This window comes from Bos taurus, chromosome 8 (genome assembly GCF_002263795.3).
Source record: "Bos taurus isolate L1 Dominette 01449 registration number 42190680 breed Hereford chromosome 8, ARS-UCD2.0, whole genome shotgun sequence".
NCBI classification, from domain to species: domain Eukaryota; kingdom Metazoa; phylum Chordata; class Mammalia; order Artiodactyla; family Bovidae; genus Bos; species Bos taurus.
Genome location: NC_037335.1, coordinates 38,318,667 through 38,346,578, shown reverse-complemented (window position 1 = coordinate 38,346,578; position 27,912 = coordinate 38,318,667). Strand labels below are relative to the sequence as shown.

Here is a 27,912-nt window from a genome sequence, read left to right as displayed (position 1 = left end):
GTTGATTACAAGGATATGTGCCTTTTACTTGGCTAAACTATACATCTGTCTATAAATTTTCTGCATTTGTTTGCATTCTACATTAGAAGTTTTAAAAGAAAGGTGAAATATTTGAAAAAGTCACCAAGCAAATAGTAACCAAAAAAACCAAAGGTACACTTCTGATACAAAATGCGTTAGTAGAGATAGAAATACCTTTCATAAGAACATTTAAGTATTCTTAGTCTGTATGTACCTAATAATATATCTTCAAAAATATAAAGCAAAATTTGGTAGATTAAAAGAATTATATAAATCTATAGTTATGGCAAGAAACTTTGAAGTATATGCAAATAGCTATAAATATGTTTGTGAAAAATATGGCTTAGTATTTGAAAGACTTTTCTTTGTAATGAGGTCATCTGTTTACTCAGAAACATGCATATTTATTGGAAATATGTTTAAATCTTTTATTTTAATTGGGAGTATAATTTTACCTTACCTTTAAATTTACAAGATAGGTGTCTTCTCACCAAATGATCTAAGTCTTGATTTTTTTTTTCCCCTAATATTAAAGTTAAATTTTAACTTCAAATATTAATCACTGGACTTTTCCTACTGTTGGAAACAGTAATTCAGTGATTAGAATAGCTATTACCCCATTTTTAGTAGTGTTCAGTGAGTTTTGAAACTGACTTTTAATTACTGTTTGCATATGGTTTAGATTTTGCTGACCTTTGTTCCTTTTTTAAACAGGGGTTCTGAAGGAAAATTAAATGACTGTCAGATAAGATTCATAAATGAAATCTTCAAGATCGAGAAACCTGGAGCCCATCCTCTTTCATTGGCAGATGGAAAGTTTTTAAGTATGGATCTTTCTTATGGGCCGAGACTGCATGTATTGTTCAGGATTGCCGTTTTGACTAGCCAGGGAATGACTTTTGAGGAAGTACAAAACTAAAAACCATACAAATTGATTTTCAAGACAACCATTTTGATATAAGATCAATTTGGTTTAATGGATTTTTATCAAATGATAAAATTTGTTTCCAAAGAGTATTTTCTCATCTTGGCATTTTATTGCCATTTTCTTGCTGTTTCCTTTATTATAGTCTGTCCAGATAAAAAACTCACTTTGGTAATGTGGCCATTTAAGATTAATAGTTAATAATGAGGCTTATTTTTATACTAGTAGAGCCTAAGAAGAATAATGCTGGTTGAGCCCTGAATTTCTGGGAGGTAATGAATGATTTATGTAATTGTTAGAATGTAGCCTCATCTCCTCATTGTATATAACGTAATTTCATGCAGCTAGTTGGTAACAAAGGTAGGACTAAATTCTAAGTCTTTTCCTTCATAGTTCAATTTCTATCTTTCCAAATAGGTTACAGTGTCTCATACTCTGTTAATTCTAATTTGTGTGTGTGTGTGTGGAGAACAATTCATTGAGCTTTTGCCATGTGTTGATGTCAGTGTCTCATATATTCTGGCAAAAGAAATATTCAAGATTAAAGAATCCTGCCTATCCTCTTCTTAACCACAGTTGTGCAGAATTAGAGCAAGACAAATCCTTTAACAGATTAATAACTAGACTTCCATGTTACTGGTTTAAGCCATACTCGTTTTTTGAGACTGCAATGCTAAATACATCTAGACTTGAATTAAGAACTTTAAGGCATACTGTGTATGATTGTATGGTTATATTCAAGGAATAAGGGTAACTTGTTAAGTAAATTTGTTTAATATGATTTGCTCTCAGTAAAACACAAAAGAAAAATTGACTAGGTTTTTCTTGTGTTTTCTCTGTCAGTATATCTGCATGTATATGTTCTTTGCCTAATGCTAATCATGTTATAGCTACGACTTTGAACTTCTGTGTAAGGAAACCATTTCAGAGCCACAGCCAGACTGCCAGTGATCACTCTAAACCAGAAATCTAAACATACCTTTGGCAACATGTCATTCTAGACATCTTTCTGTATCTGTATAATTCATCTTTGTGTGTTTATACAGTTCTGTATAAAAAATTTATTCTGCAGTTTCATTTTTTAATATATTTGGCTATCTATATTATAGTTCTTATAAATTTACCTCATTTTTCATAAAATTTATCCAACTGTTACTCTTTTGATACTTAAATTTAACTTGATGTTAGTGAGCATTACTATAAGACTTTTGTGTATATATATGTTTATTTTATAATTTCAAATGAACATTTTGGCAAAAAGTATTTTGGATTTAGATGGGAGAGACTGGCAGAGGAGGGGTGGGCAATAAGTGGAACCTGTTAGTTGCCAGAATTCTGAACCAACTGATAAGTAAGATTAAAAAAAAATCAACTGTTAGTACTGTATTTACTAATAAAGAGTATGTTGGGGGCATAGCAAAACCAAAATGGATTTGCTGACTTCTAACAGGTATACCCCTCCTAATTTAGTCCACCTGGGGAAAGATTTGGATCTGCAGAACAGATGATACCTAACACTTCCATTTCGGAACAACTTTGTTCAGTTATTTCACTGGAAATTTTAATATATCTAATGATGCCTCATGAGTTAACTGCATTACCCCTATGCATCTTGATGCACATTTGGGAAATAGTAAAGTCTTGCACTGAATTATTCCATATGGTTCTTTTTGTTTAAAAAAAAAAAGCTGTGTGCTATTCTCATGGGTTTTTCTTTATAAGATTCATAGACATAAAAATGATTTTAAGACTGGGCTTGCTATAATTTTGTTCTTAATAGGGAAAAATGACCCTGAATGTGACTCCTGTGGTGGAGACCCAAATAAGAAATGCCGTTCTTGCTCCTGTCATGTATGTGGTGGAAAACAGGAACCCAACATGCAAGTTCTATGTGATGAATGTAACATGGCCTATCATATTTACTGCCTGAATCCTCCTTTGGATAAGGTCCCTGAAGAGGAATACTGGTATGATTATCAGGGGATTTTTGTTGTTACTATGTAAGAATTGAATGTGCAATATGTATTTGAAACCCCAAAAGTAGATTTCTAAAGATACAAAAGTGTAAGAGGTGGATTTATTGAGAGACATACATGTCTTCTCTTGGCAGAGATGTGGTCCATCTCAGAAGACGAGTGGCCTGCATAATGTATACTGAAGTGCTTAAAATTGTATAACTAATGGTTATTTGGCATTGGTACCTTTATTCAGTTACTACAACAGCTTCTAAACTGATCTCTCACTCCTTTTTTTAATCCCTCCAGTCCTTTCTCCAATATGAGTCTATGTCCTTTCAAAAATGCAGATTTGGTAATTACTCCTTTGCTTCAGATGCTTTACATTACTGTAGAGAGCCTTGCACAGTGTTTTTTAGTTAATTTTTCCCACTGTATCTCTTACCACTTTCCTCTCTTATTTTCCCAAGTGGTCCCTAGATGGCTTCATGCAATAATGAGACTTTAAATACCAAGCAAATGGTTCAGAATTTATATTTTCAGACCCAGCCTTACCTGAACTTTATGTTCCTATATTCAACTGCTTGCTTGACTAGTATTACAAAATTAGTGACTCCAAGTGGAGATCTTGATGTCCACAAACGTGTCCACTGAAATCCTACTCCTCACTCAATCATCAGTAAATAATATCATTGTCTCATCCACCTGTTGAGGAAAAAGCTGAATTTCATTTCAATTCTCTCTTCTTCGTCACATACTCTACATCCAATAACATTAGCAAATCTTACAGTTCTACTCTCATTACCCAGTTCAGCCACCATCTGTACCCTGAACTGTATGTGTGTGTGCATGTATGCTCAGTTGTGTCTGATTCTACCACCTCATGGACTGTATAGCCTGCCAGGCTCCTTTGTCCATGGAATTTTTCAGGCAAGAGTACTGGAGTGGGTTGCCGTTTCCTTCTCTGGGATCTTTGTAACCCAGGAATTGAACCTGAGTCTCTGGCATCTTCTGCATTGACAAGTGGATTCTTTACCAGCTGAGTCACTAGGAACTCTATAGTAAATGCACAGCTAGTCGTCTTGCTTTCACATTGTCTACCAGCTATCCTTCCTGCCATAGCAGCAGAATGATCTAAATCCTGAATCAGAATACTCACCTGTTTAAAACCCCTAATGTCTTCCTGTTGAATTTAGGATAAAATCTAAACCCTTGCTGTCTGTGAACCGACTTCTGCCTACTTTTAATGTTCTTCAGAACATACTGTTCCTTATTATGCCTCAGGACCTTTACACTTAATGTCTCTTTGCTTGGACTCTTGATAGGTTTGGCTCTTCTAATCTCATCTGGAATAGCACTAACCCTGATGTATTTCCTTTATCAGTCAGTTCAGTTGCTCAGTCGTGACCAATTCTTTGTAACCCCATGGACTACAGCACACCAGGCCTCCCTGTCCATCACCAACTCCCAGAGTTTACTCAAACTCATGTCCATTGACTTGGTGATGCCATCCAACCATCTCATTCTCTGTTGTCCCCTTCTCCTCCTGCCCTCAATCTTTCCCAGCAATGAGGGTCTTTTCCACTGAGTCAGTTCTTCACATGAGGTGGCCAAAGTATTGGAGTTTCAGCTTCAGCATCAGTTCTTCCAATGAATATTCAGGACTGATTTCCTTTAGAATGGACTGGTTGGATCACCTTACAGTCCAAGGGACTGTGAAGAGTCTTTTCCAATATCACAGTCCAAAAGCATCAATTCTTTGGTGCTCAGCTTTCTTTATAGTCCAACTCTCACATCCATATGGAGAAGGAAATGGCAACCCACTCCAGTATTCTTGCCTAGAGAATTCCATGGACAGAAGAGCCTGGTGGGCTGCTGACCATGGGTTTGCACAGAGTCGGACACAACTGAAGCGACTTAGCATGCATTACATCCATACTTGACTACTGGAAAAACCAAAGCTTTGACTAGGCAGACGTTTGTTGGCAAAGTAATGTCTTTGCTTTTTAATAAGCTGTCTAGGTTGGTCATAACTTTCCTTACAAGAAGCAAGCGTCTTTTAATTTCATGGCTGCAGTCACCATCTGCAGTGATTTTGGAGCCCCAAAAAATAAAGTAAGCCACTGTTGCCACTGTTTCCCCATCTATTTACCATGAAGTGATGGGACCAGATGCCATGATCTTAGTTTTCTCCATGTTGAGTTTTAAGCCAATGCTTTGACTCTCCTCTTTCACCTTCATCAAGAGACATTTTGGTTCTTCGCTTTCTGCCATAAGGTTTCTTTCATCTGTTTCTGAGGTTATTGATATTTCTCCTGGCAATCTTAATTCCAGCTTGTGCTTCATCCAGCCCAGCGTTTCTTATGATGTACCATGTGTATATGTTAAATAAGCAGGGTGACAATACACAACCTTAATGTACTCCTTTCCCAATTTGGAACTAGTCTGTTGTTCCATGTCCAGTTCTAACTATTGCTTCCTGACCTGCATACAGGTTTCTCAAGAGGCAGGTCAGGTGGTCTGGTATTCCCATCTCTTTCAGAATTTTCCACGGTTTGTTGTGGTCCACAGAGTCAAAGGCTTTGGCGTAGTCAATAAAGCAGAAGTAGATGTTTTTCTGGAACTCTCTTGCTTTTTCGATGATCCAGTGGATGTTGGCAATTTGATATCTGGTTCCTCTGCCTTTTCTAAATCCAGCTTGAGCATCTGGAAGTTCACAGTTCACATGCTGTTGAAGCCTGGCTTGGACAATTTTGAGCAATACTTTACTATCATCTGAGATGAGCACAATTGTGTGGTAGTTTGAGCATTCTTTGGCATTGCCTTTCTTTGGGATTGGAATGAAAACTGACCTTTTCCAGTCCTGTGGCCACTGCTGAGTTTTCCAAAATTGCTGGCATATTGAGTGCAGCACTCTCACAGCATCATCTTTTAGGATTTGGAATAGCTCAACTGGAATTCCATCACCTCCACTAGCTTTGTTCACAGTGACGCTTCCTAAGGCCCACTTGACTTCACATTCCAGGATGTCTGGCTCTAGGTGAGTGATCACACCATCATGATTATCTGGGTCATGAAGATCTTTTTTGTATAGTTCTTCTGTGTATTCTTGCCACCTCTTCTTAATATCTTCTGCTTCTGTTAGGTCCATACCATTTCTGTCCTTTATTGTGCCCATCTTTGCATGAAATGTTCCCTTGGTATCTCTGATTTTTTTGAAGAGATCTCTAGACTTTCCCATTCTATTGTTTTCCTCTATTTCTTTGCATTGATCACTGAGGAAGTGATCTTATCTCTCCTTGCTATTCTTTGGAACTCTGCATTCAAATGGGTATATCTTTCCTTTTCTCCTTTGCCTTTCACTTCTCTTCTTTTCACAGCTATTTGTAAGGCCTCCTCAGACAACCATTTTGCCTTTTTGCATTTATTTTTATTAGGGATCGTCTTGCTCCCTGTCTCCTGTACAATGTCATAAACCTCCATCCATAGTTCTTCAGGCATTCTATCAGATCTAATCCCTTGAATCTATTTGTCACTTCCAGTGTATAATCATAAGGGAGTTGATTTAGGTCATACCTGAATGGTCTAGTGGTTTTCCCTACTTTCTTCAATTTAACTCTGAATTTGGCAATAAGGAGTTCCTGGTCTGTGCCACAGTCAGTTCTCTGTCTTGTTTTTGCTGACTGTATAGAGTTTCTCCATCTTTGGCTGTAAAGAATATAATCAGTCTGATTTCGGTGTTGACCATCTGGTGATGTCCATGTGTAGTGTTCTCTTGTGTTGTTGAAAGAGGGTGTTTGCTATGACCAGTGCATTCTCTTGGCAAAACTCTATTAGCCTTTGCCCTGCTTCATTCTGTACTCCAAGGCCAAATTTGCCTGTTACTCCAGGTATTTCTTTTATACCTTTATATTTACGTTATAGCACTTACCATTTTCTGAAATTGATTCCTTGTGTGTACTAGTCTTCCTTAACTATTTACAAATATTTTAATCACAAACATTTATCCCTATCCAGTGCTAAAATAGTTCCTAGATTCATAACAGACCTGATGAAGAGATGGATCCCAGGGATGACTATAATTAGAGGACTCTTAGATTACTCTGTGAAGTATTTCTACATTCATATTGAGGTCCTTAACCTTACATCTTTTCTACTTCTCCAAATCACATTGTCTGGATATTTAGTCTCTGAACTCATTTTCTCATTAGAGATGATACCTGCTTTCACCATAAGATCTTTGATAAAATTATAGTTAGAAGGTTGGCATATCAGGTAAAGCAGTCTTTCTTAAAACAAATTAATTTTTGGAAGTGTTCCTGATTTCCAGATTAGTAGGGATTTTACTTGATAATATTCATTGCCTTATCACACGTAATTTTGCCTTGGATTTATTTCTATATCTCACTGCCCAGCTAATTTTCTCAAGGTCTGAATTGTCTACGTATCTTGTCTATAGTACTAAACATAACGTCTCATAATTAGGTATTCACAATTAACTAGTGGGTATAGATATCATCATCTTTGTGAAAATATAGAAAAAGAAATCTAAGATTAATGGGTGGAATGGCAAGTTGATCTTTGGATATACCCAAAGTTTCCATTTCTTTGTGACTCAAAAATTGCCCCATTTCATTCTATAGATATACTTATTCTTTGCTTTTCAAAAATGATAACAAGGCAGCCTATAATGGTGTATACGTTACAGTGGGCTTCCCTGGTGGCTCAGTGGTAAAGAATCTGCGTGCCAGTGCAGGGGACACAGGTTTGATTCCTGGGTCAAGAAGATCCCCTGGAGAAGGAAATGGCAACCCACCCTGGTATTCTTGCCTGCGAAATCCCATGGACAGAGGAACCTGGCAGGCTACAGTCATGGGGTTTCAGAGTTGGATATGGCTTAGTGACTAAACAACAACAAACAACCCAAGTTACAGTACAGTGACAACCACAAATAGGCTAAAGGATAAACAACTGTAGAGAATTAAAATTGAGCTAGAGACAAACATCCTTTAATCCAGTATACTTGTTATAATTGGCTATAGATTTTTTACTTTGAAAATTGTAATAACCAGTTCAGATAGGGAGATATATCAGTTGCCATCGTTCATTGTTCAGTCTAGATTCATCTATTCTTACCATTTTTGTTTTAATGGTAAAAAATTGAAATGAACAATGTCTACGTTGAGAGTTAGTGATAAGATTAGAGTTTATGGTGTCATTTGGATTGGACAGCCTTGTTTGGCTTGTGTACTGAATTTGATAATAAAATATTAAGTTCTCTAAAAGAATGGAAAGCTTAATCATGTAAATATTTTGGAAAGTTTAGTACTGAAATGCCAACTGAAACTCTAATATGCACTAAATATTCAGTTCAGTCGCTCAGTTGTGTCCGACTCTTTGCGACCCCGTGAATCTCAGCACCCCAGGCCTCCCTGTCCATCACCAACTCCCGGAATTCACTCAGACTCACGTCCATTGAGTCAGTGATGCCATCCAGCCACTAAGTATTACACATCTTAAAAGTTATTCTAAACTAGAAAGGCCATTATTTGTTATTGACATTAATATATTATCAAAATTCTTTTTTTTTTTTTTTAAAGGTATTGTCCTTCCTGTAAAACTGATTCTAGTGAAGTTGTAAAGGCTGGTGAAAGGCTCAAGATGAGTAAAAAGAAAGCCAAGATGCCATCAGCTAGTACTGAAAGCCGAAGAGATTGGGGCAGGGTAAAGAAGGAAGTCTTTTTCTTCCTAGCTATAATGTTTATAATTGTAGTGCAAGTTATAATGTTTCGATTCCAGTAGTAGTAATGATATAAGTGATAATCTGAAATGTTAACAAATAACAATATTGACTAATCATATACATTGTTGGGATGTGCCTAATGGCCCAGTGGTTAAGCCTCTGCTCTTCCACTGCAAAGGGTATGAATTCAACTCCTGGTTGGGGAACTAAGATCTTGCATGCTGAACAGTGTGGCCCCCAAAAAAGGGAAAAAAAATTGTTAAATATTAATCATTAATTGTAGAGTTTTATTTTATCTGCATTTTATGGGGATTGAGGGCTTTCTTTAAGATTTAAAATAGCTGATTTCTCAAACAACTTGTTTGGTACCTTGTAGGGAATGGCCTGTGTTGGTCGCACTAGAGAATGTACTATTGTTCCTTCCAATCATTATGGACCTATTCCTGGAGTTCCTGTTGGATCAACTTGGAGATTCAGAGTTCAGGTATGTTTCTGATTGGCTTAGTCAAAAGAGTAAAATTGGGTATACCTCACATTGTAGCAGTGTTAATATTAGTTGATTCTAAGTGAACTAATGTAGGTAGTATCATATGGCATTCACTTTTTAAAATGAACAATTTCCTGTAGGATAATTAGGCACTTCCTCATAGCTTAGCAGACAGAGGAACATAACATCGTGGACTTGGGCATCATCTTAGCCTTTGTATCACTTTGTTTTATTTTTCTGTTATTGTTATACTCGTTAAAGTTATTATTCAGTATTCTGAAGAATTTTCCTTGCCCAAAATGCAATATTTGAAATAGATCTTCCGTCATGCAGTAAGTTCTCATTTAATGTTATTGATCTGCAAGGAAGCTCCCTTAGATAGTATTATTCTTCTCAGTGAATATTAAGATACTGGTCAGAGGAAATGTCATACAGTCCAAGGATTTGATTACTTCCCTTTTTATCTTAAAGAAGACTCTTATAGTTTTCTAATTACTTCTTTAGAAAGATAATTTTTTCATTGTGGAAAATTTAATGTGGGGAAAAAAAAATCTCTTAGTTTCCAGTTAGACAGGGTTCTAAACTTTCAAGAGCTGAATAGTGCTGGTGCTTAGAACTTTGATGAAATTCTATGATTAAAATAATGTAATACATATACTTAGCTTGAAATGTTGAATACTAGTGTATGATTTATATTTTAAAAACCTACTCTCTTCACCCATTTTCTGTTTCTAAAAGACAGTCACTTTAAAGTTACTTCTGAATTTACCTCCTTATATCTAAATAATATATGGCTTTTGTCTGTATTTTGGTTTTGTTAACCTCTTTCTGTGGAAGACAGGCATTTAGTTTAACAAGTACTGTGTTTTTTACAAATGGAAAGTTTTTGGCAACCCTTTGTCCAACAGGTCTATTGGTGCCATTTTTCTGATAGCATTTTAAAATTAAGGTATGTACATTTTTTGGACATAATGCTATCAAGCACTTAAGACTACAGTATAGTGTAAATAGTGGCTTTTTTATATACCGGGAACCCAGAAAATTCATGGGGCTTGCTCTGTTGTGATATTCACTTTACTGCAGTGGTCTGGAACCAAACCTGGAATATCTCTGAGGTATGCCTGTACAATAATATTTATTTTTTATACTATGCATTATTGATAATATTTAAATATAGAATAAAAGTTATAAAATACACTTCATTTTAGTTGCTCAGTTGAGTCCGACTTTGCAACCACATGGACTGCAGCATGCCAGGCTTCCCTGTCCGTCACCAACTCCCACTTAATTGTCTTGTTCTTTGGTTATTTTTTTGTTTTGTTTTTAATTTTTTTTCTTTTTGTATACCTGTCATTCGTTCCCAAATTCTAAAAACCTCATTAATATGGTCTAAGATGACTTTGAAGCCATTGACTTGAGCAACTAGAAGGATAGATTTGCAGTTTAGGAAATAGGGAAGATTCAGCACAGATATATTTTTGGGTTGTTCATAAAGCTGAGAATCAGATGGTCTTTGCTTCTAAAGTACTTGGTATTTCCAAGGCCTAAATCCAGGTTCTGTTGTTTTTATCATCTTCTCATTGACTTCTAATGTACCTCTTTACCCAGCACACTATACAGGCTTGAATTTCAGTTTCCCTTACTCTGAGAACAGTTGTGTAATAAACAAATGAATAGAATACTTCTCTTGGGGAGTTTGAAGTACATGAAGAAGTGACACTTAGTTTAAGTGAGGCAGAATTAAAGGTATTTGGGGAAATGTAGTAAGCCCATTGCAATAAACTAAAAATGAGTGATATGTTTGAGTATTACTGAGTAGTTGGGCTTAGATGTATAAATTCCATAAAGAAGAAACTGGATATAAGGATGAGAAAGTAGGTAGGAGCCCAGTTGAGAGAAGGTAACATATAATACTTAACTTGGGCTTGATATACTATTATGACCATTTAATACATGTTAAGCAGTTGAAAATTAAAAGCAGATTTATTCTTTAAAGGGTTATTCTGTTTTTGATGGGTAGAAGGAATTTGAAGGAACAAAGCTGGAGGCAGTGAAAAAGGGTATGTTTTTTAAGTATTCATGACTCAAATTAGAATTATATCAGTGAATGTGGAAAATGATGGATTTGAGAAGATTAGGAAGTCAAATGAGCAATATTTACAACCAGATGGGTTTGAAGAATACAGAAAAATGAAGCTGAAATAACTGTTGCCTGTCTGACTTGACTGGGCTTCTGCCTGCAATGCAGGAAAACCTGGGTTCAGTCCCTGGGTCCGGATGATCCCCTGGAGAAGGGAATGGCAACCCACTGCAGTATTCTTGCCTGGAGAATTCCATGGACTGAGGAGCCTGGTGGGCTACAGTCCATGGGTTGCAGGGTCAGATATGACTGAGCGACTAACAGTTTCACTTTGACTTGACTAGGGAACAGTACCATAATGAAAGATGAGAAATGAGGAGTTCTGGAATACTGATAGTAAATTATTTTTCACCTGAATTGAGCTGGAATTACACAGGATGATGATTATTTAATAGTTATTTTGAAACTCAAAATTCTAGGCCTGAGCAGTTTTACGAGTCATTACTTCAGTACCTGAGGAATATATAGTTGGGGAGAAGTCAAGTCTGAGCAAAACATGGAATTCTGGGTGACATTCGGTTCTTAATTGGAAGCTTTTAGGATACAGTAACATATGTGAAACCATTTTGTAAATGTAACTTAATGAACTGTTTGAAGGTATTTTGAGTCTCACTTGATGTTATAGGTGAGTGAAGCAGGTGTCCATCGACCCCATGTTGGTGGAATTCATGGTCGGAGTAATGATGGCGCTTACTCTCTCGTCCTGGCTGGTGGATTTGCAGATGAAGTAGTAAGTCATGATGCAACCTTGTTCTTTAGAACCTGTCTTGATTATTCAGTAAAATACAGAAGCTTTGTCCAGGATAAATCCCATCTCTTTAGCATCACTTTTGTGTTGAAGTGGTCAGTTCTATACAAGTAACATAGTAAATCAGTCAGTGTCTTTAATCATTTCTTGTGCTGATTACTGCAATGAAAATAGTCACATTTTCTTTAGAGCTCATTTTAATTTGGGGATAATTGTAGATTGACAATTATTAGAAATAATACAAAAATGTCTGTGCCCTTTACTCAATTTCAGCCAATGGTAACATCTTGCAAAACTATAGCCCAATATCACAACCAGGATACTGATACTGCTATACATTCAGGACAACATTTTCCTTACTGCAAGGTCCCTCACATTGCCCTTCTTTAGCCATCATACTATTTCTGCTTCCCCAATATCCCTTAACTCTAGACAACCACTAATTTGTTGTCCATTTCTATAATTTTTGTCACTTAAACATTTTTTATAAATGGAATCTTCTAGTGTATAATCTTTGGGATTAGGTTTATTCAGTCAGCATAGTCCTCATTGTGGCATGTGTCAATGGTTCATTCCTTTCTATTGCTCAGTAGTGTTCCATTGATATAGGTGTATCACAGTGTAACCATTCATCCATTGCAGCAAATAATGCTGCAGTAAACATTTGTGTACAGGGGGTTTTGTGTGTATAAATATGAGTGTTTGTTTCTTTGGGATAAATGCCCAGAAGTGTAATTGCTGGGTTGTATGGTAGTTGCATGATTAGTTCTTTAAGAAACTGCTCGCCCCTCAAAAAAATGGGGAGGAAAAAAAGACCTGCCAAACTGCCATTGTGAAGTCAATCCAGATACCATCTGGAAGACCGTATCTAATCAATTTAAGAAGTATTCTGGACTTTTTAATATGTACTTTTTATTAGACTTTCTTCAAATGATGTATACACTGAAGATGAATTCCTTAATGCCTTATTCCTTAAAATATAAACCTCAGTGTTGAATCAACAGTGTTTAACCCAAACCTCAGTTTGGATCTGCAAAGGGTCCCAAAAGTTTTAGGACATATAAAAACACTTAAAATCATGAAATTTTAGTTCTGATTCTTAGTCCAAAGGAAAAATTAGATGAAAAACCTTTATTACAAGCAAGAATGAAGTAAATAAAATCATTATATTCAGTCTGAATTAATTAATCTTGCATTGAAGAACGACTATTAAGATAGCGTTAGTAGAAGTCATTTACATACTGATGGTTTTCTTAGTTTAAGCACTGAATCAGGTAGAAACTTAACAATAATGATACAAAATTGTAGTTAAATTCTTTTCTAACTTTCTTCTTAATTATATGCAGTTGTCTTACCCAAATATAACTTGGGTAAACCCATAGATTTTGAAATGTGAGGAACTTACAATGCTATTAGGATTATAAATTTGAAAGTTATCATCAAACTTGGATATGGTATAGATTGCTGTTGAGAAATCAGTTTTGGAGTATTTATTAAAATGATGCCCTGTAAAGAACCTACAAACATAGTATTGATATATTTATTTTAATAACATTGAATTAATATTCCCAACCTATAAGACCTTATTTTGTAACATTCTATAGATTATTTGTATATCACAAGAATAGCTATGTCTGGAGGTGTTGGAAGCTATAATATTAAAATGAACTCTTTAGATCAAGTGATACACCTTGACGGTATATTACACACAAGACTGTATTTGAATTTTCCCTTATTTTGGTAGATACCTTGAGAGAACATGTCAGCTTATAACATCCTAACCAAAGTTCTGGCTATGAAATAAGAATGGGTGAAATCCTACCTGGATTTAGATGTTTAATGCCAAAAATGTTCTTCTGCAGGACCGAGGTGATGAATTCACATACACTGGGAGTGGTGGTAAAAATCTTGCTGGTAATAAAAGAATTGGTGCACCATCGGCTGATCAAACATTAACAAACATGAACAGGTACTCTTTATTGTTGGAGTTTATAAAAATTGTTTAGAATTTGGGCTTTGTATTAACAGTTGGAATATAGGACTATAATTTATAACTTACACTGTAGAGAAGAATCCTAAAGTGTAAGTTAATATAGCTAAAATAAAAATCTTATTACCTGATTAGTATATAAATACTTATAAGCTTTTAACTTATTTTTATTACTCTTTTTTAAATGACGTAATTCCCAGTCTTAATATGTGTGCTTTGCATTTGGAAACATGTTGAAAACTTTGAAGAAAAGAAACCTATATAATTTAAGTGAAATTAAGGTGAAGATGGCTTGTCTACTACCACATAGGTCAAATTTTGTTCTACTAAACACAAATTTATCTTTTAAAGTGACAGACTTCTTATTAGAAGAGACTAATGTGAAATAGGGTTATGTTTGGGAGCCACATTTATGTGCATGAAACATCAGATAACTTAATCAGAACTACACAAGGTGCTTTTAGAATTTATGTCTTTTAAGTGTCTAAAAAAAAATCATTATGAAAGAGCCACCTTGTGCCAACTTTATCGTATAGAAGTATTTATGATATTCCAGCTTCATTGGAATATAAAGTTTAACTTCAAATGTTGTATTCTGTAAATGCATGCTAGCACCAGAAATAGATTAAGTGACCCAAACCATCAGATAGCAATGACCACGTTGTAACTTGTCATAGTGATAATTTTGCAATGATAAAGTTGAAATTTTTTGTGTTTTATTATTAAGAATATTTTGTGAAATATTGAATAAAAGTGAGTTTTGCTTGCCTGAGTCTAAATCACTCAGTTTTAAGTAGTGTGCCCTTAATTTCTGATTACTATGTGAAGAATATACTTTGTGGTTTCAAGACTTTTATTGTATACCAAGTTATATAGAATCTGTTTTTATGTCTTCCTTCTATATTATTTCTGACAGTAGGATTATTATATTGAACCAGCAGAGGAGACAGGTCAGATTTGCTGGTGAAAACATTGTTGAGGTAGAAGTCTAGTCCCTATGCAGTCTTTTGCTAATGAGGAAGCAATTCTTTAGGAGGAATGATCTTAAAAAGAATTAGAAATATTTTGATGTGTATTGTCAATGTATCTTGAATTTGCAAAAAGGCTTTTTCATGTCAAATCTGAAAATTATATATTTTTTAAAATAATAAGATTATTTGACTTGAATGAAACTTCCTTTGTAACTACCTGCACTTGTACATGAGAGTTTCTTTTCAAGCTTGGAAAAATCTAATAAGTATACCCTGTTTATCATATGTTACAATCTCAGAAAATAATTGACAGACAGTAAAAATGTCTATATTAATGAAGAAGGTAGTGAAAATGAAATAGTAACTCAGAGAACAATTCAGGATTAACTTATCACAGAGATGTTAACATTCCTTCACTTAACTTATACACTGAGCTGTGCGTACGCCTTGTGATTGTAAAGACCTCTTCAGCAAAGATACCTATGTGTCTTACTATAAACATGAAAACTGGAGTAAAAGACCCTTAGCTTTGAACCATAGTATATTCTTTCCTGGAGTGTATATGGTCTAATTCCTTTTTGCTTCTCTACTGAGAGGTAGTTTGATACCTGCTCCTTGGTTTTAAGAAGTTTGTTCCTGTTTCTTCTCAGCTCTTCCACTTTATGAAACTGAAAAGGGCAGCAGGTAACCTGACCATCCTTTATCGGGACAATTAGAGGCAACCGATTGAGCTGTGGACAGAGTATTGGAAAAGCCTTTTGTTTTGCCTAGTTTCATCCTCTTGGACTCTTTACACAGACTTGAACAGACTGCACACTTACGTGAAACTGGAAGTGAGTTAATAATCCCAGTTAGTGGTGGCAGTCATTATGACGGAAGGTACCTGTGGCACCAAAGCATTCTACTCATTAACAGGAAGATAGTACATATCTCTATCTCAGTTCTTTTAGGGGATGAAGTATATGTATCTCAGTAGATATTCCATAAATAATACCAATGCTGGAATTGATGGCTACAGTTTCTTCTACCTGACAGGGTTTTAATGCATTTCTCATATGAGATTTTAACCAAAAAATGATAACTTGATGAGTTTTAATGACACCTAAAAAATTTTTTTTATAACAAAACACTTAAGTTCATTTACTTTAACTATGATAGAGACTATAATAAATGAGTCATTTAGTCCTAATTTTATTTTTTTGAGCCTGCATAAAAAGAACTATATCCTGGAAAAAAGTATTTTGTTCATATCTGATTCAGATTTCAGGGGAGGGTGTCTGTATATTTTTAACCTTAAATGTTCTCAGTGGATTCTTTGCACTTAAGTTAGGATACAGGTGTCTTACAGAAGGAATCCTCAACCTCACGGATCTCATGCCTGATGATCTGAAGGTGGAGTTGATATGATAATAATAGAAATAAAGTGTGCAATAAATGGAATGTGCTTGAATCATCCTGAAACTATCCTCCCCACCCCCATTCCATGGGAAAATTGTGTCCCATGAAACGGGTCTCTAGTGCCAAATAGGTTGGCTACCACTATCTTAGAGGAAAAATACTAACTTTAAATAGTTCTAGTTTGTCTTGGAGAGCAGGACTATGTTTCCCCAAGAATAACATCTAATAACCTTACTGATTAGTTACTACGAGATGAGTACACATACTAAGGAAGGTTCAGCTAAATCAAGTGCTGCTTCCAGCTCAGGGTTCCTCCTTGTTCATGTGTCATCAGTAAAATGTAGTGATCTTGAGCAGCCAAAAATCTTTATTGTCATGATTTAGCACAGGTATTTGAATGCTTCAGTTTTATTTAAACTTATCTTTTTACTGGAAATCTTTAAAGGATATCTTCATATTAAACTTGTTCTTTATTATCTTGTAAACTTTAAGGAATCTCTGTCTGGAATATGCAAAGTAGACCAAGAAAGGTCATTTGTACCTTGCAGACAAATTTATTTTTCTGGATTTCTTTCTACATTATTCCAACAATTTAACCTTATTCCCTTATCAAAAATAATGGTTACAGCAGTCAACTTGCTTTAGTTTTCCAACTTTCTCCCTTCCCTCAACAACGTTATTTAAAGAAAATTCCATGTATTTCTAGTTGTTTTCTATTATACGTGGCACAGATGTTATTACTTTCAGAAGAACCCTACAGGCTATCTGAGAACCAATCCCCTGGCTTGGGGGTGACATCAGAAAACTGATTTGTCTTCTCTGCTGGTGGGGGAAAGCATAATCCTATTATCTGGAATAATATGGAAAGAATCATAGAATCTTAACCATCAGGTAAGGCATAATTCACCTTTTAAGTTAGCTAATGATGTGATTATATACTTGAAGAAAGATTACTTGGTATAAAGACTTTGTTTTATTTTTTAGGGCATTGGCCCTAAACTGTGATGCTCCATTGGATGATAAAATTGGAGCAGAGTCTCGGAATTGGAGAGCTGGTAAGCCAGTCAGAGTGATACGCAGTTTTAAAGGGAGGAAGATCAGCAAATATGCTCCTGAAGAAGGCAACAGATATGATGGCATTTATAAGGTGCTCTATCTGGCATGACATCTTGTTAGTCATTCTTCTGGGCTTTCAAGACAGGGTTGCCACAGGGAACTGCTCTACTGTGGGTGGGCTAAAGGAAACAATAGAGCTTCTTAGTTGGTCTTTCTACTTTTTCTAGAAATAAAACAGGCACAAAATGAGCTCTTAATTTTGATACTTGTCTTTTAAGACTTACCTAAAGTCCCTAAAGGCAAAGTTATATTTGGGGTTAAGTTTTTTATAAGTGATATTCTCTTATGATAAAACTGTTCAAATAACTTGGCCGTTGTAAATATTGAATTCTTGTATCTTCCAGAATTATTCTAACTAATAGATTTTTCAAAGTAGAGCACATTATAATTTTAAAATAGGATGCATTCTTTGTTTTAAAAACGAAGGCATCTACTGCCACCATTTTAATCTACTATGTAAAATTATATTAATGAACATAATCTTGCTACAACTTGAAATTTATAGCAGTCTGTCCTTATGGGAATTATCATAATTAAGAAATAAAGTCAAAACAATATTTTAGTGCATACTTCTACTTACTATTCCAGCAAAGCCAGTATCTTTCAAAGTTGCATTTAGTTCTGCCAAGTTTACTTAGAACACTAACGTGACATTATGATTAAGTCTAAACTGTACATCTCAAACTAGCTGAAATATTATGATTTAGGTGGTGAAATACTGGCCAGAGATTTCATCAAGCCATGGATTCTTGGTTTGGCGCTATCTTTTAAGGAGAGATGATGTTGAACCTGCTCCTTGGACCTCAGAAGGAATAGAACGGTCAAGGAGACTATGTCTTCGTTTACAGGTTAGATTACATTTGTCTAGGCTACATGTATGTTCATAAAAATGTATGCCTGTGTACTATCTGTGTGCCTTAACACTGGATATAACCCACAGCAGTTGATCAGTGGACTGTAAGGGGTGAGGAATGAGATCACACAAGTATAGGAAAGGAAAAGAAGTAAAAAAACAGCCTCCTAGGTATCAAACTGCCCTAAGACCAAGAATTGTGCTTGGGGAAAACTGGGCTTGACAATGAAAAGTAAAATACATTTGACCCTTGAACAGTACAGGCATGAGCTAAATGGGTCCACTTATACACGGATTTTTTTTTTCAATAGCAAATATTGCAGTACATTTCTGCAGTTGGTTAAATCCCCAGATGCAGAAGGCCAACCATAAGTTACTCATTTTTGACTTCTGTACAATTGGCCCCACCCTAAATTCCTGCATTGTTCAAGGGTCAACTGTATTTCCAATTCACTCTGGACTTTTAAGTATGAGGGAAAGGGATACCTGAAATTGAGGTATAGGAGGCCTTGAGAAGGGAAGTTTTATCCTAGAGGGCACAGGGGGTGTGTCTCTGGTAGGGGAAGGGGGGAGGTGGCTTATAAGAGTGGTCTGCTTTCTACCCTTCTCACTTTTCCTCACCCCTTTTCTCTCTCCCCCCTCCAAGCTGCTTCCTTGTCCTGTCACCACCTTTAGTGCTTTGCCTTTTTTTTTCTCTTTGCCCATGCTTAGCTGTTAACCCATGTAAGACTTTGTTAGTTTTGTGTGCATAATGGATGGTATGGCTACATTCCCCCTCCACTGCCTATACACCCTAGACTTTGTCCCTGACACTGACTTCAGAGCATGGTTTGAGTTTATCCTCCATCATTCCCCATCACTGTGCTTCTCGTAAAGACTACCAGCTTTGTCATTTCCCCTGGCTCTGCCCACACTGCATGTGTAGGGGCTGAACTATGGGCAAGTGTCTGACCACACAGGCAGGTGAGTGTGTCTCTTCTAGTGCAAGTCTGTTTTTTTGTTTTGTTTTGTTTAGTTTTTTCTTTTTAAACTCACGGAATTGTTTAAATGAGATCCGTCAGCTGCTAAAATAACTGCCAAAATCATTCCTTTTATAAATACTTTTAAAACCTATTGTTAAATCCATTTTCAAAACATTTTTTTTTTCAGGTCTACTGTTCAGCAGAGCAGTATTCTAGATAGGTTAAATGTGAAACAGTTGAACAGAAAGAAGCATGTAAGCCAATCAGCTATGATGAGTTAATATCATTGAGACTTGTAACATTTTGAGCTTTAAATATGAGTGTTATCACAAAGCATGTCCAAAAAAATGTATAGCCAATAAAACACAAGGGTAACTGGGTAGAATTTACTCCTTAAAGTCTTACCTTTTAGTTGATAAAGGATTCAGTAGTGGCTTTAGGTCTTCTAAAAGCTCTCCTGCCTTACCCTATCTGCCTGTTAATTTTCGGAGGCAGAGACTTACCTTTCTATCTAATTCTACTTTCTTCCTCAAACTTTTTAAGCCACCTAGTCACAACTTGTAGACTGTTCTTTTCTCTTTTCAGTCTGAAACTAAGATCATGATGTTATAAAATAGAATATCTTTACAGTCAAAACTATATTCTTACACTGAATTGGGGGATTTTTAATAATCTTTTGTCCTTTGAATTCTGTTTCAATGTCTGTGTCCTTTATATAAATCCTTTTAATTTAGGGAAAGTATAGATCCCTCCCCATTCCCCTTTAACCTCTCTTCTCTATGAAGGTTAAATCTACATTGCGCTTTTTCCCCTCATCAGTATCCAGTAGGTTACCCTTCTGATAAGGAAGGGAAGAAGACCAAAGGACAGTCAAAGAAGGCCAGAGGAACCTCAAAAAGGCCATCTGCAGATGGTAGGTAATGATCTAAGGATGTAAATACAAATAACTTAGTTTTTAATAAAGGGAAATACTAAGAGTAAGCTGAAAACTCATAAGAAATTAAAAGAAAAGGGGTTTTTTTTGTGTGTGTGTATGGTGGGGGTGGAGTGGGGTGGGATATTTGTGTATTTGAAAAATGTCAGAGCCTAAACAGCAAAGTATCCTAAACTATGGGAAAGTTAGATGCTGCTTTATGCTTGTTATCTTCATGTTAAGCATAACTGGTGCCGGTTAACTCATCTGCTTAGAACCACTTGTAGTCTGCTGATATATTTTTAAATAAATCTAGATGATTGTCCAAGTGCCTCCAAAGTCCTCAAACCATCAGATTCAGCAGAAGCAGTTGAGGCTTTCCAACTGACCCCTCAGCAGCAACATCTAATCAGAGAAGATCATCAAAACCAGAAGCTATGGGATGAAGTTCTTGCATCTCTTGTGGAAGGACCAGTATGTAAAGATTTTTTAAAAGAGTTTCTAATATTAATAAATGATGAAAAATAATTTCCCTATGAATTATCATTTTCACAAGGCAGTTAAAACTTGATCCTTTTATCCAGGCTTCTCATTCAGTTGCTCCTTTCAGAAATGAGGCAGCACTCAAATGCTTTTAAGTTGATTTTAGGCCTCTTAGATGTTGGTTTTTTGACTACTTTGTGCTTAAACTGTATGAGGTACTGTTCATAGGGAGCATTTTCAGTTGTGAAACACATTCAATTTAATCTAAACCTCATCAGGAAAGTTTTGTTCCAAGTTACCTAATAGAATAAGTCTTAAGCAGTTCAGCACAATTTTCAGTGCTCGTATGTTTAGCCTAGGAGTAAAATAAAAACCAGCATTTAAGTATTTCCTGTGTTTTTTATTTTTTTGTTTTCTTTGATAATCATAACATTTTAAAGTGAAAAGGAATTTCAAGTTTAACTGATATCTGGGTTTTGTGTTAAGCTGTGTTTGCAATGAATTTTTATTATCAAATCCCAAAAGGTAAAGGTTCCAAATGTAAATTGTCCATTCATTCTTGGCTCACTGTTTTTGTCTCTCAGTTTACTTATAAATTTGATTCTTCAGTTTTCTTAGATATTAGACCTTTGTCAGGTATAGTGCATTACTCTTCTGTTTTCTTTCCTGTGTATGTGATGTGCAGCTGTTGGGGGTGAACTCTAGTAACCTCTCTTGAAATTCCATTTGATCACCTTTTAGTAGTTTTTTCCTTCCCATGTTTTCTTCATTTTCTGAGGGCATTGGCCAGAACTTCTGTGTGTTTGAAATGGGGTTAATGCATATCTTATATGCACCTTTTATGTGGATTTAGAGGAAACCCTCATAGTTTTTGTGTTGCTTTTAGTCATCATTATGGAAAAATCTTCCTGATACGCTTTTTAGACTAAGGAATGAATCAGTTCAGTTCAGTTGCTCAGTCATGTCTGACTTTTTGCGACCCCATGAACTGCAGCATGCCAGGCCTCCTTGTCCATCACCAACCCCCAGAGCCTACCCAAACTCATGTCCATTGAGTCGGTGATGCCATCAACCATCTCATCCTTTGTTGTCCCCTTCTCCTCCTGCCCTCAGTCTTTCCCAGCATCAGGGTCTTTTCAAATGAGTCAGCTCTTTGCATCAGATGGCCAAAGTATTGGAGTTTCAGCTTCAACATCAGTCCTTCCAATGAACACCCAGGACTGATCTCCTTTAGGATGGACTGGTTGGATCTCCTTGCAGTCCAAGGGACTCTCAAGAGTCTTCTCCAACACCACAGATCAAAAGCATCAATTCTTCCGTGCTCAGCTTTCTTCACAGTCCAACTCTCACATCCATACATGACCACTGGAAAAACCATAGCCTTGACTAGACGGAACTTTGTTGATAAAGTAATGTCTCTGCTTGTGAATATGCTTCTAGGTTGATCATAACTTTCCTTCCAAGGAGTAAGCGTCTTTTAATTTCATGGCTGCAGTCACCATCTGCAGTGATTTTGGAGCCCCCAAAAATAAAAGTCTGACACTGTTTCCACTGTTTCCCCATCTATTTCCCATCAAGTGATGGGACTGGATGCCATGATCTTAGTTTTCTGAATGTTGAGCTTTAAGCCAACTTTTTCACTCTCCTCTTTCACTTTCATCAAGAGGCTCTTTAGTTCTTCACTTTCTGCCATAAGGGTGGTGTCATCTGCATATCTGAGGTTATTGATATTTCTCCCGGAAGTCTTAATTCCAGCTTGTGCTTCTTCCAGCCCAGCGTTTCTCATGATGTACTCTACATATGAGTTAAGTAAGCAGGGTGACAATATACAGCCTTGATGTACTCCTTTTCCTATTTGGAACCAGTCTGTTCCATGTCCAGTTCTAACTGTTGCTTCCTCACCTGCATATAGGTTTCTCAAGAGGCAGGTCAGGTGGTCTGGTATTCCCATCTCTTTCAGGATTTTCCACAGTTTATTGTGATCCACACAGTCAAAGGCTTTGGCATAGTCAATAAAGCAGAAATAGATGTTTTTCCGGAACTCTCTTGCTTTTTCAATGATCCAGCGGATGTTGGCAATTTGATCTCTGGTTCCTCTGCCTTTTCTAAAACCAGCTTGAATATCTGGAAGTTCACTGTTTGGAGTGAAGGAGATTTATGAAATACCCTTTGGACTGATATTGGAGAGTTTTTTTCTTTGTTTGTTTTGTCTATAAATATAATATTTTGGGTTGTCCTTGGGTAGAATGAGACTTACATGTTTGGAGAACAGAGAAAAGTGAGTTAACTCTGTGAGAAGTGTTAACTTGCTTTTTAGCCTAGAGTCTCAGGCATAGAGCGTCTTGACTCTGGTATGTAAGAGTCATTTTCACTTAGAGCAAGTAAGAAACAACAAGCAGTTGTTGATTATGGTCTAATTTTCTGGTTGGAGAGGATACAGCTGGGTTAGTTGGTAACTCAGGTGAGTCCTAGCTATGAGTGGGCAGAAGACAGAGTAGCAGATACAGGTGAAGGATAATGACATCTGGTGCACATGAAAGTTCTCTTTTGCACATTTGTTGTCTGGGTGGAACTTATGTATTAGACTTCAATATGAGGCTTTTAATATATCCTGTTTATCAATTAAAAAAATCAAAGTCATCAAATCCTGCAAGACTTGATAGATATGTGCAAATCAAGTATACTTTTCAATCTCTTCTTTCAGTGTAACTTTTATATGAAAGTCAGCACTTGACAGTTCTCAAACAAACAATAAAACCCTGCCCTCTAGTGGCAGGATCTTACATACCTAGGTCAGGTGACTGTAACCTTGCTGCTAGTGGTTACCCTGCATAGGCTTCATGCCCATTTTCTTCAGATAAACCAAGAACAAAAAATCAGATTTTAGCCAGCTGTGACTTTTAAATAAGTACATATATTACATATGTATGTTTATATCCAAACACCTTCCCAAGGCCTTACCTGATCTGGCATCCCTACCAACCTCTGCATTCCCCTCTTGCCACTCTTCCCCCTCAAACTGCTTCAGCCACAGTGACATTTGTGCTATTTAAACACACTGAACCTGTTCCTATTCCTGGACCTTTATGCTGTCTCTCTGACTGGCATTCTCCTCTCTTTATCTTCATGTAGCTCATTCCTTCATATCCTGTAAGTCTCTACAAAGTACTACACTCCCCAAAGTACTAGGGAAGTACTACACTTCCTGGCTATATTTTCTAAAATAGACCCTCCTTACTGTTGCTTTAATTTGCTTTGTTTCCTCAGTTATGAATATCTGAAATTGAATTTTTAAAAATTTGCTCTCCTAAAGGAATATAAAGTTCTCTGAGAACAGAGACTTGGCCTTTTTGTTACTCTCTGTAAATGAGTACTTAGCACATTGTAGGAACTCAAAATGTTGATGCTACATATGTTTATATTGCACTGTGAAGGTACTGGGGAAATAAAGTCGTTTGACAGAGAGACGGACTTAGTATTAAAGTTTTCTCCACATCTCCCCGGAACCGGTATATTCTTCTAGTGTGTTGGATAATACTTTAAAAGTTAGTATCAAGATATAAATATGAAATGTAATCCTTCTTTGTTTGGGTTTTTTTTACCTGAAATTCTTGTAGATTCTACTTTTTCTATTAACAGAAAGAACAAATATAAAATACACTCCCCCACTACCCAAAAATAACTGAGTGGAGGATTATCCTGGTGACTATTCAAAAAACTACTTTTCCTTCTAGGTTAAACAGCTTGGATAAAATAGAACACAATAATGGCTTTTGAAGATTAAAGAGTACTCATTTGATCATGTTTGCTTTAGAAAGCTTGACCTTCTATAATTTAATCCCAGTTTGAGTAAATGTTAGCAATAGGAAAATAGGGGATTTTTGGACTGGGGCAAAATATCACAGAAAATTATCCTAGGAATATAAATACATTGATTCTTTGGGGTTTTTTATACTAGAGTATTATTGCCAAGTGGTTTCATCTTTTTCAGCATAAAAAATAAGTATTGAAGTTTTATAAGAGAAAAGGGTGAATAGATATATTAGAATATATATAGATATATTTAGAATAACATGGAGCTTTTTGAAAATCTTTATGTAATGACCTTGAGACAAGTTGTTCATGATTTTTTTCAAGTGAAAAATAGTAATCTCTGAAATATGTTTTCTTTTTAAAGTCATATCTTGACTTTGCAAACTTTGTGACTGAATCCTAAGATTTAAAAACTAATATGTTTATCTTATGGATGAGATTTCTGCAGTTTCCTATTACACATTTGCTTGTAGTTACAACCACTACTTGATTTTTTTTTCTTGATAGAAAGCGTATATACTAAACGCGATTGACACTTTTCCCCCCAATTATTTAGAATTCTGTTAGTATGTTATGAAATGCTAACCTTTTTTTCTTTTGCTTGGGTACCATTTTAGAATTTTCTGAAAAAATTGGAACAATCTTTTATGTGTGTATGCTGCCAGGAGCTAGTTTACCAGCCTGTGACAACAGATTGCCTGCACAATGTCTGTAAAGTAAGTAGAATTCCTTTCTCATTTTCCCTTATTAGGCAAGGAGGCACACTAACCTCCAAACCTGTTTTTAGCTCATGAAAAAGCAGTTTTTTTTCATGAAGCAGAATAGATAAGGAACCTTGCAGGATAGGAAGCATTTAATTTCATCTTGGTGGTGAATGCATATTTTAATTCTACAACAGTTCAAATCTATATAGTCTCCACATTCTACCATGTTTGAAATTATTGAAGATGAATTGAAATGGAAAAGAAAGTTAGGTGTTGCTGGTGTTTTCTATTAAAACTTATGTATGTCTCATATGTTATAGTGCAAACTGAAATAAGTCGGTGTACTTAACAGAATCTAGAACAAATTCTGTCTGGCAGCATACCCAGAGGAGTTGTGTATTGTCTTATCAGTGTGGTATAAAAGGAATTTGAATTTCAGTCAAACCAAGGTTGGAATCTTGTTCTACTGCTTGGTGGTTATATGTCCTGACCTAACTTCTGAGGTTTAGTTTCTTTTGTAAAATGGAAACAGACTTTCCACATAAGTGTTTTTATCTGACCTTGAGTCAGTTAAATAGTATCTTTTTGGAAAACACATTATATAAAATAGATAATGTAGTTTTACGGAGGGAATTCCTGAGTTTTTTTTGTTTTTTTTTTTTCTTTAGTGCCCCATCAGGAAAGATAAGGATTAAAATCCAATCTGGGTGAGGCTAGTAGGAACCATGCAGAATTCTAACACTCAATTCACTGAATGAGGAAATTTATATAAAAATTGTCATTTGCCTGAAGTCTCACAGTGTGTGTTAGAGGTGAAACTGAAGCCTTGTTTGTAAGTTCATTTTCTACTGCAGGTTCAGGCTTTGACAGTTGTTCATCTTTTATGTTTCTCTTGTTGCCAAACAGTAAGTTTCTAGTTCAATTCAAAAGCCTAAATTGTTGAGTATTTTCTATGTGCTTTACCCTCAGATGAAATCAGGTGTGTTTACTTTTCATTTTGCTTTTGGTTTTGCCTTAGGATTGTTTGCAGCGCTCCTTTAAGGCTCAAGTGTTCTCCTGTCCTGCTTGCCGGCATGATCTTGGCCAGAATTACATCATGATTCCCAATGCGGTTCTGCAGACTCTACTTGATCTTTTCTTCCCTGGCTACAGCAAAGGACGATGATCTGTCTACTACTGTGTTGCTCCCCATGGCTTTTTGGACAATAAGGAATCTAAAATGGTTGGGGGTGGTTGGGAGGGTGGAAGCAATGGTGGACCATATCTCACGTTCTGAAGCAGCTAATCCTCTTTCCTACATAGCCATCATCTTGTGTGTGTAGTGAGAGGCCCATTTCTCAACTGTCTTTTAAATATCAAAAGGTAGTTCTTGTCAGTTAACAACTAGTTTTAAGGAGTAAGAAGTCAAAGCCTCAGCTCTAGTTGATATCCAAGTTATGATTTATTTTGCAACTACCTCAGGACAGAAAAGATTTATGGGGATTTTTTAAATCATTGAGAAATTAGTTAAATGAAATTTTAGCTACACACTGCCTCCCAAATATTAGTTGTGCCTGGTTCATGTAATTTGATTTTAGAAAAGGAAGTGACACTTGAGATTGTTGGAATGAACGCAGCTTCTGTAGTGTGCATAATACATTTTTAATGTCTTCTTCCATTTCAGTGTGTGTTTTGCAAGAACAGGTTCATTTTTTAGCCCATTTTGTGAGCTCCATTGTGCTTTTTTCTGGTGTTTTATGCAAGTTGACTACTAATGAGAACAATATGAATGCATCGTTGCTGCATTAGTGTAATGTGGTGTGGTTTTGCACTTAAAAGAGGTATTCAGATGATCTAGTTGTAAATTTCATGAAAAGCCTCTTCTGTACTAGTCAAACTGCTTTTAGTGAGTCTCACCAGTGGTTTTACATCTGCAGAGCATTGAGGACTGGGCTGACTTTTTGAGAGGATTGAAATTGCTTCATATTGTGATCCTAAATTTTATATTCACTATATTCCCTAAAGTATACCTTAATAAATATTTTATGATCAGAAAAAAGCTCATCTTGCTTCACTTTTTTACATTTGTATGGCTTATATTTGTAGGTATATTTAAGGATCAGTCACTTCCAGAGTATTTCAGTGTGTGTTTTTACTGAAACAGACATTATGCACAATTTTTTACTCTTAATTTTTGGTATGAAATCTTAAGTACTAAAGGATAGATTTCACCCTGAATTTGATTTTTTTTTTTTTTTAACTAAATGGGGGAAATTTTCAAATTAAGAACCTAGTGACTATTTTATCTATAACAACTCAGTCTTATGTTCAATTTTAGCATAATCAGTGATACTTGTTTCACAGACATGAGAATATTCTAAAACAGTTCTAGTTTCTGAAACTAAATTTTCACAAAAGTTTTAATATTATTGAGTCATTTTTCCTGCCCTTGAATACAGAGTCAGAAATATAGCTATATTTATTGAATATTTGCTTTGCATTTGTTCATTTTCATGTGTATTCACTTAACCCTACTGACAGTCCTAATAGGCAGAACTTCTTATCCCCTTCTTATGGATGAATATCAAAGTCACAGAAAGGTTAAGAAACTGGCCAAAGTTCACTGGACAGGGGAGTGACAGAGCTGTGCTATACACAGGCCGTCTGAGTCTACACCTGGCAATCTACTTTGGGCTACATAGGCTTACGCT

The 27,912-nt window shown here is 35.9% G+C and overlaps 1 protein-coding gene across 3 annotated transcripts in view; it reads left to right on the top strand.

The window, feature by feature from the left end:
* The window catches only part of UHRF2 (ubiquitin like with PHD and ring finger domains 2), a 72,890-nt gene extending 45,630 nt beyond the window's left edge, over positions 1-27,260 (top strand). The window contains exons 5-16 of one of the 3 annotated variants that reach the window (NR_198873.1): positions 736-845; positions 2,727-2,913; positions 8,502-8,625; positions 9,021-9,128; positions 11,897-12,001; positions 13,882-13,988; positions 17,363-17,433; positions 18,202-18,342; positions 20,129-20,222; positions 20,539-20,696; positions 25,136-25,234; positions 26,241-27,260. Coding sequence is in view for 2 of the 3 variants with exons in the window: in NM_001434931.1 (NP_001421860.1) it covers positions 736-845; positions 2,727-2,913; positions 8,502-8,625; positions 9,021-9,128; positions 11,897-12,001; positions 13,882-13,988; positions 17,363-17,525; positions 18,202-18,342; positions 20,129-20,222; positions 20,539-20,696; positions 25,136-25,234; positions 26,241-26,387 (1,543 nt within the window). In the remaining variant the exon portion in view is untranslated. Of the gene's footprint in view, positions 1-735; positions 846-2,726; positions 2,914-8,501; positions 8,626-9,020; positions 9,129-11,896; positions 12,002-13,881; positions 13,989-17,362; positions 17,526-18,201; positions 18,343-20,128; positions 20,223-20,538; positions 20,697-25,135; positions 25,235-26,240 lie in introns of all 3 variants that reach the window. The other 2 variants (NM_001434931.1, XM_024995922.2) reach the window with 2 other exon arrangements.
* The last annotated feature ends 652 nt before the right edge of the window (positions 27,261-27,912 follow it).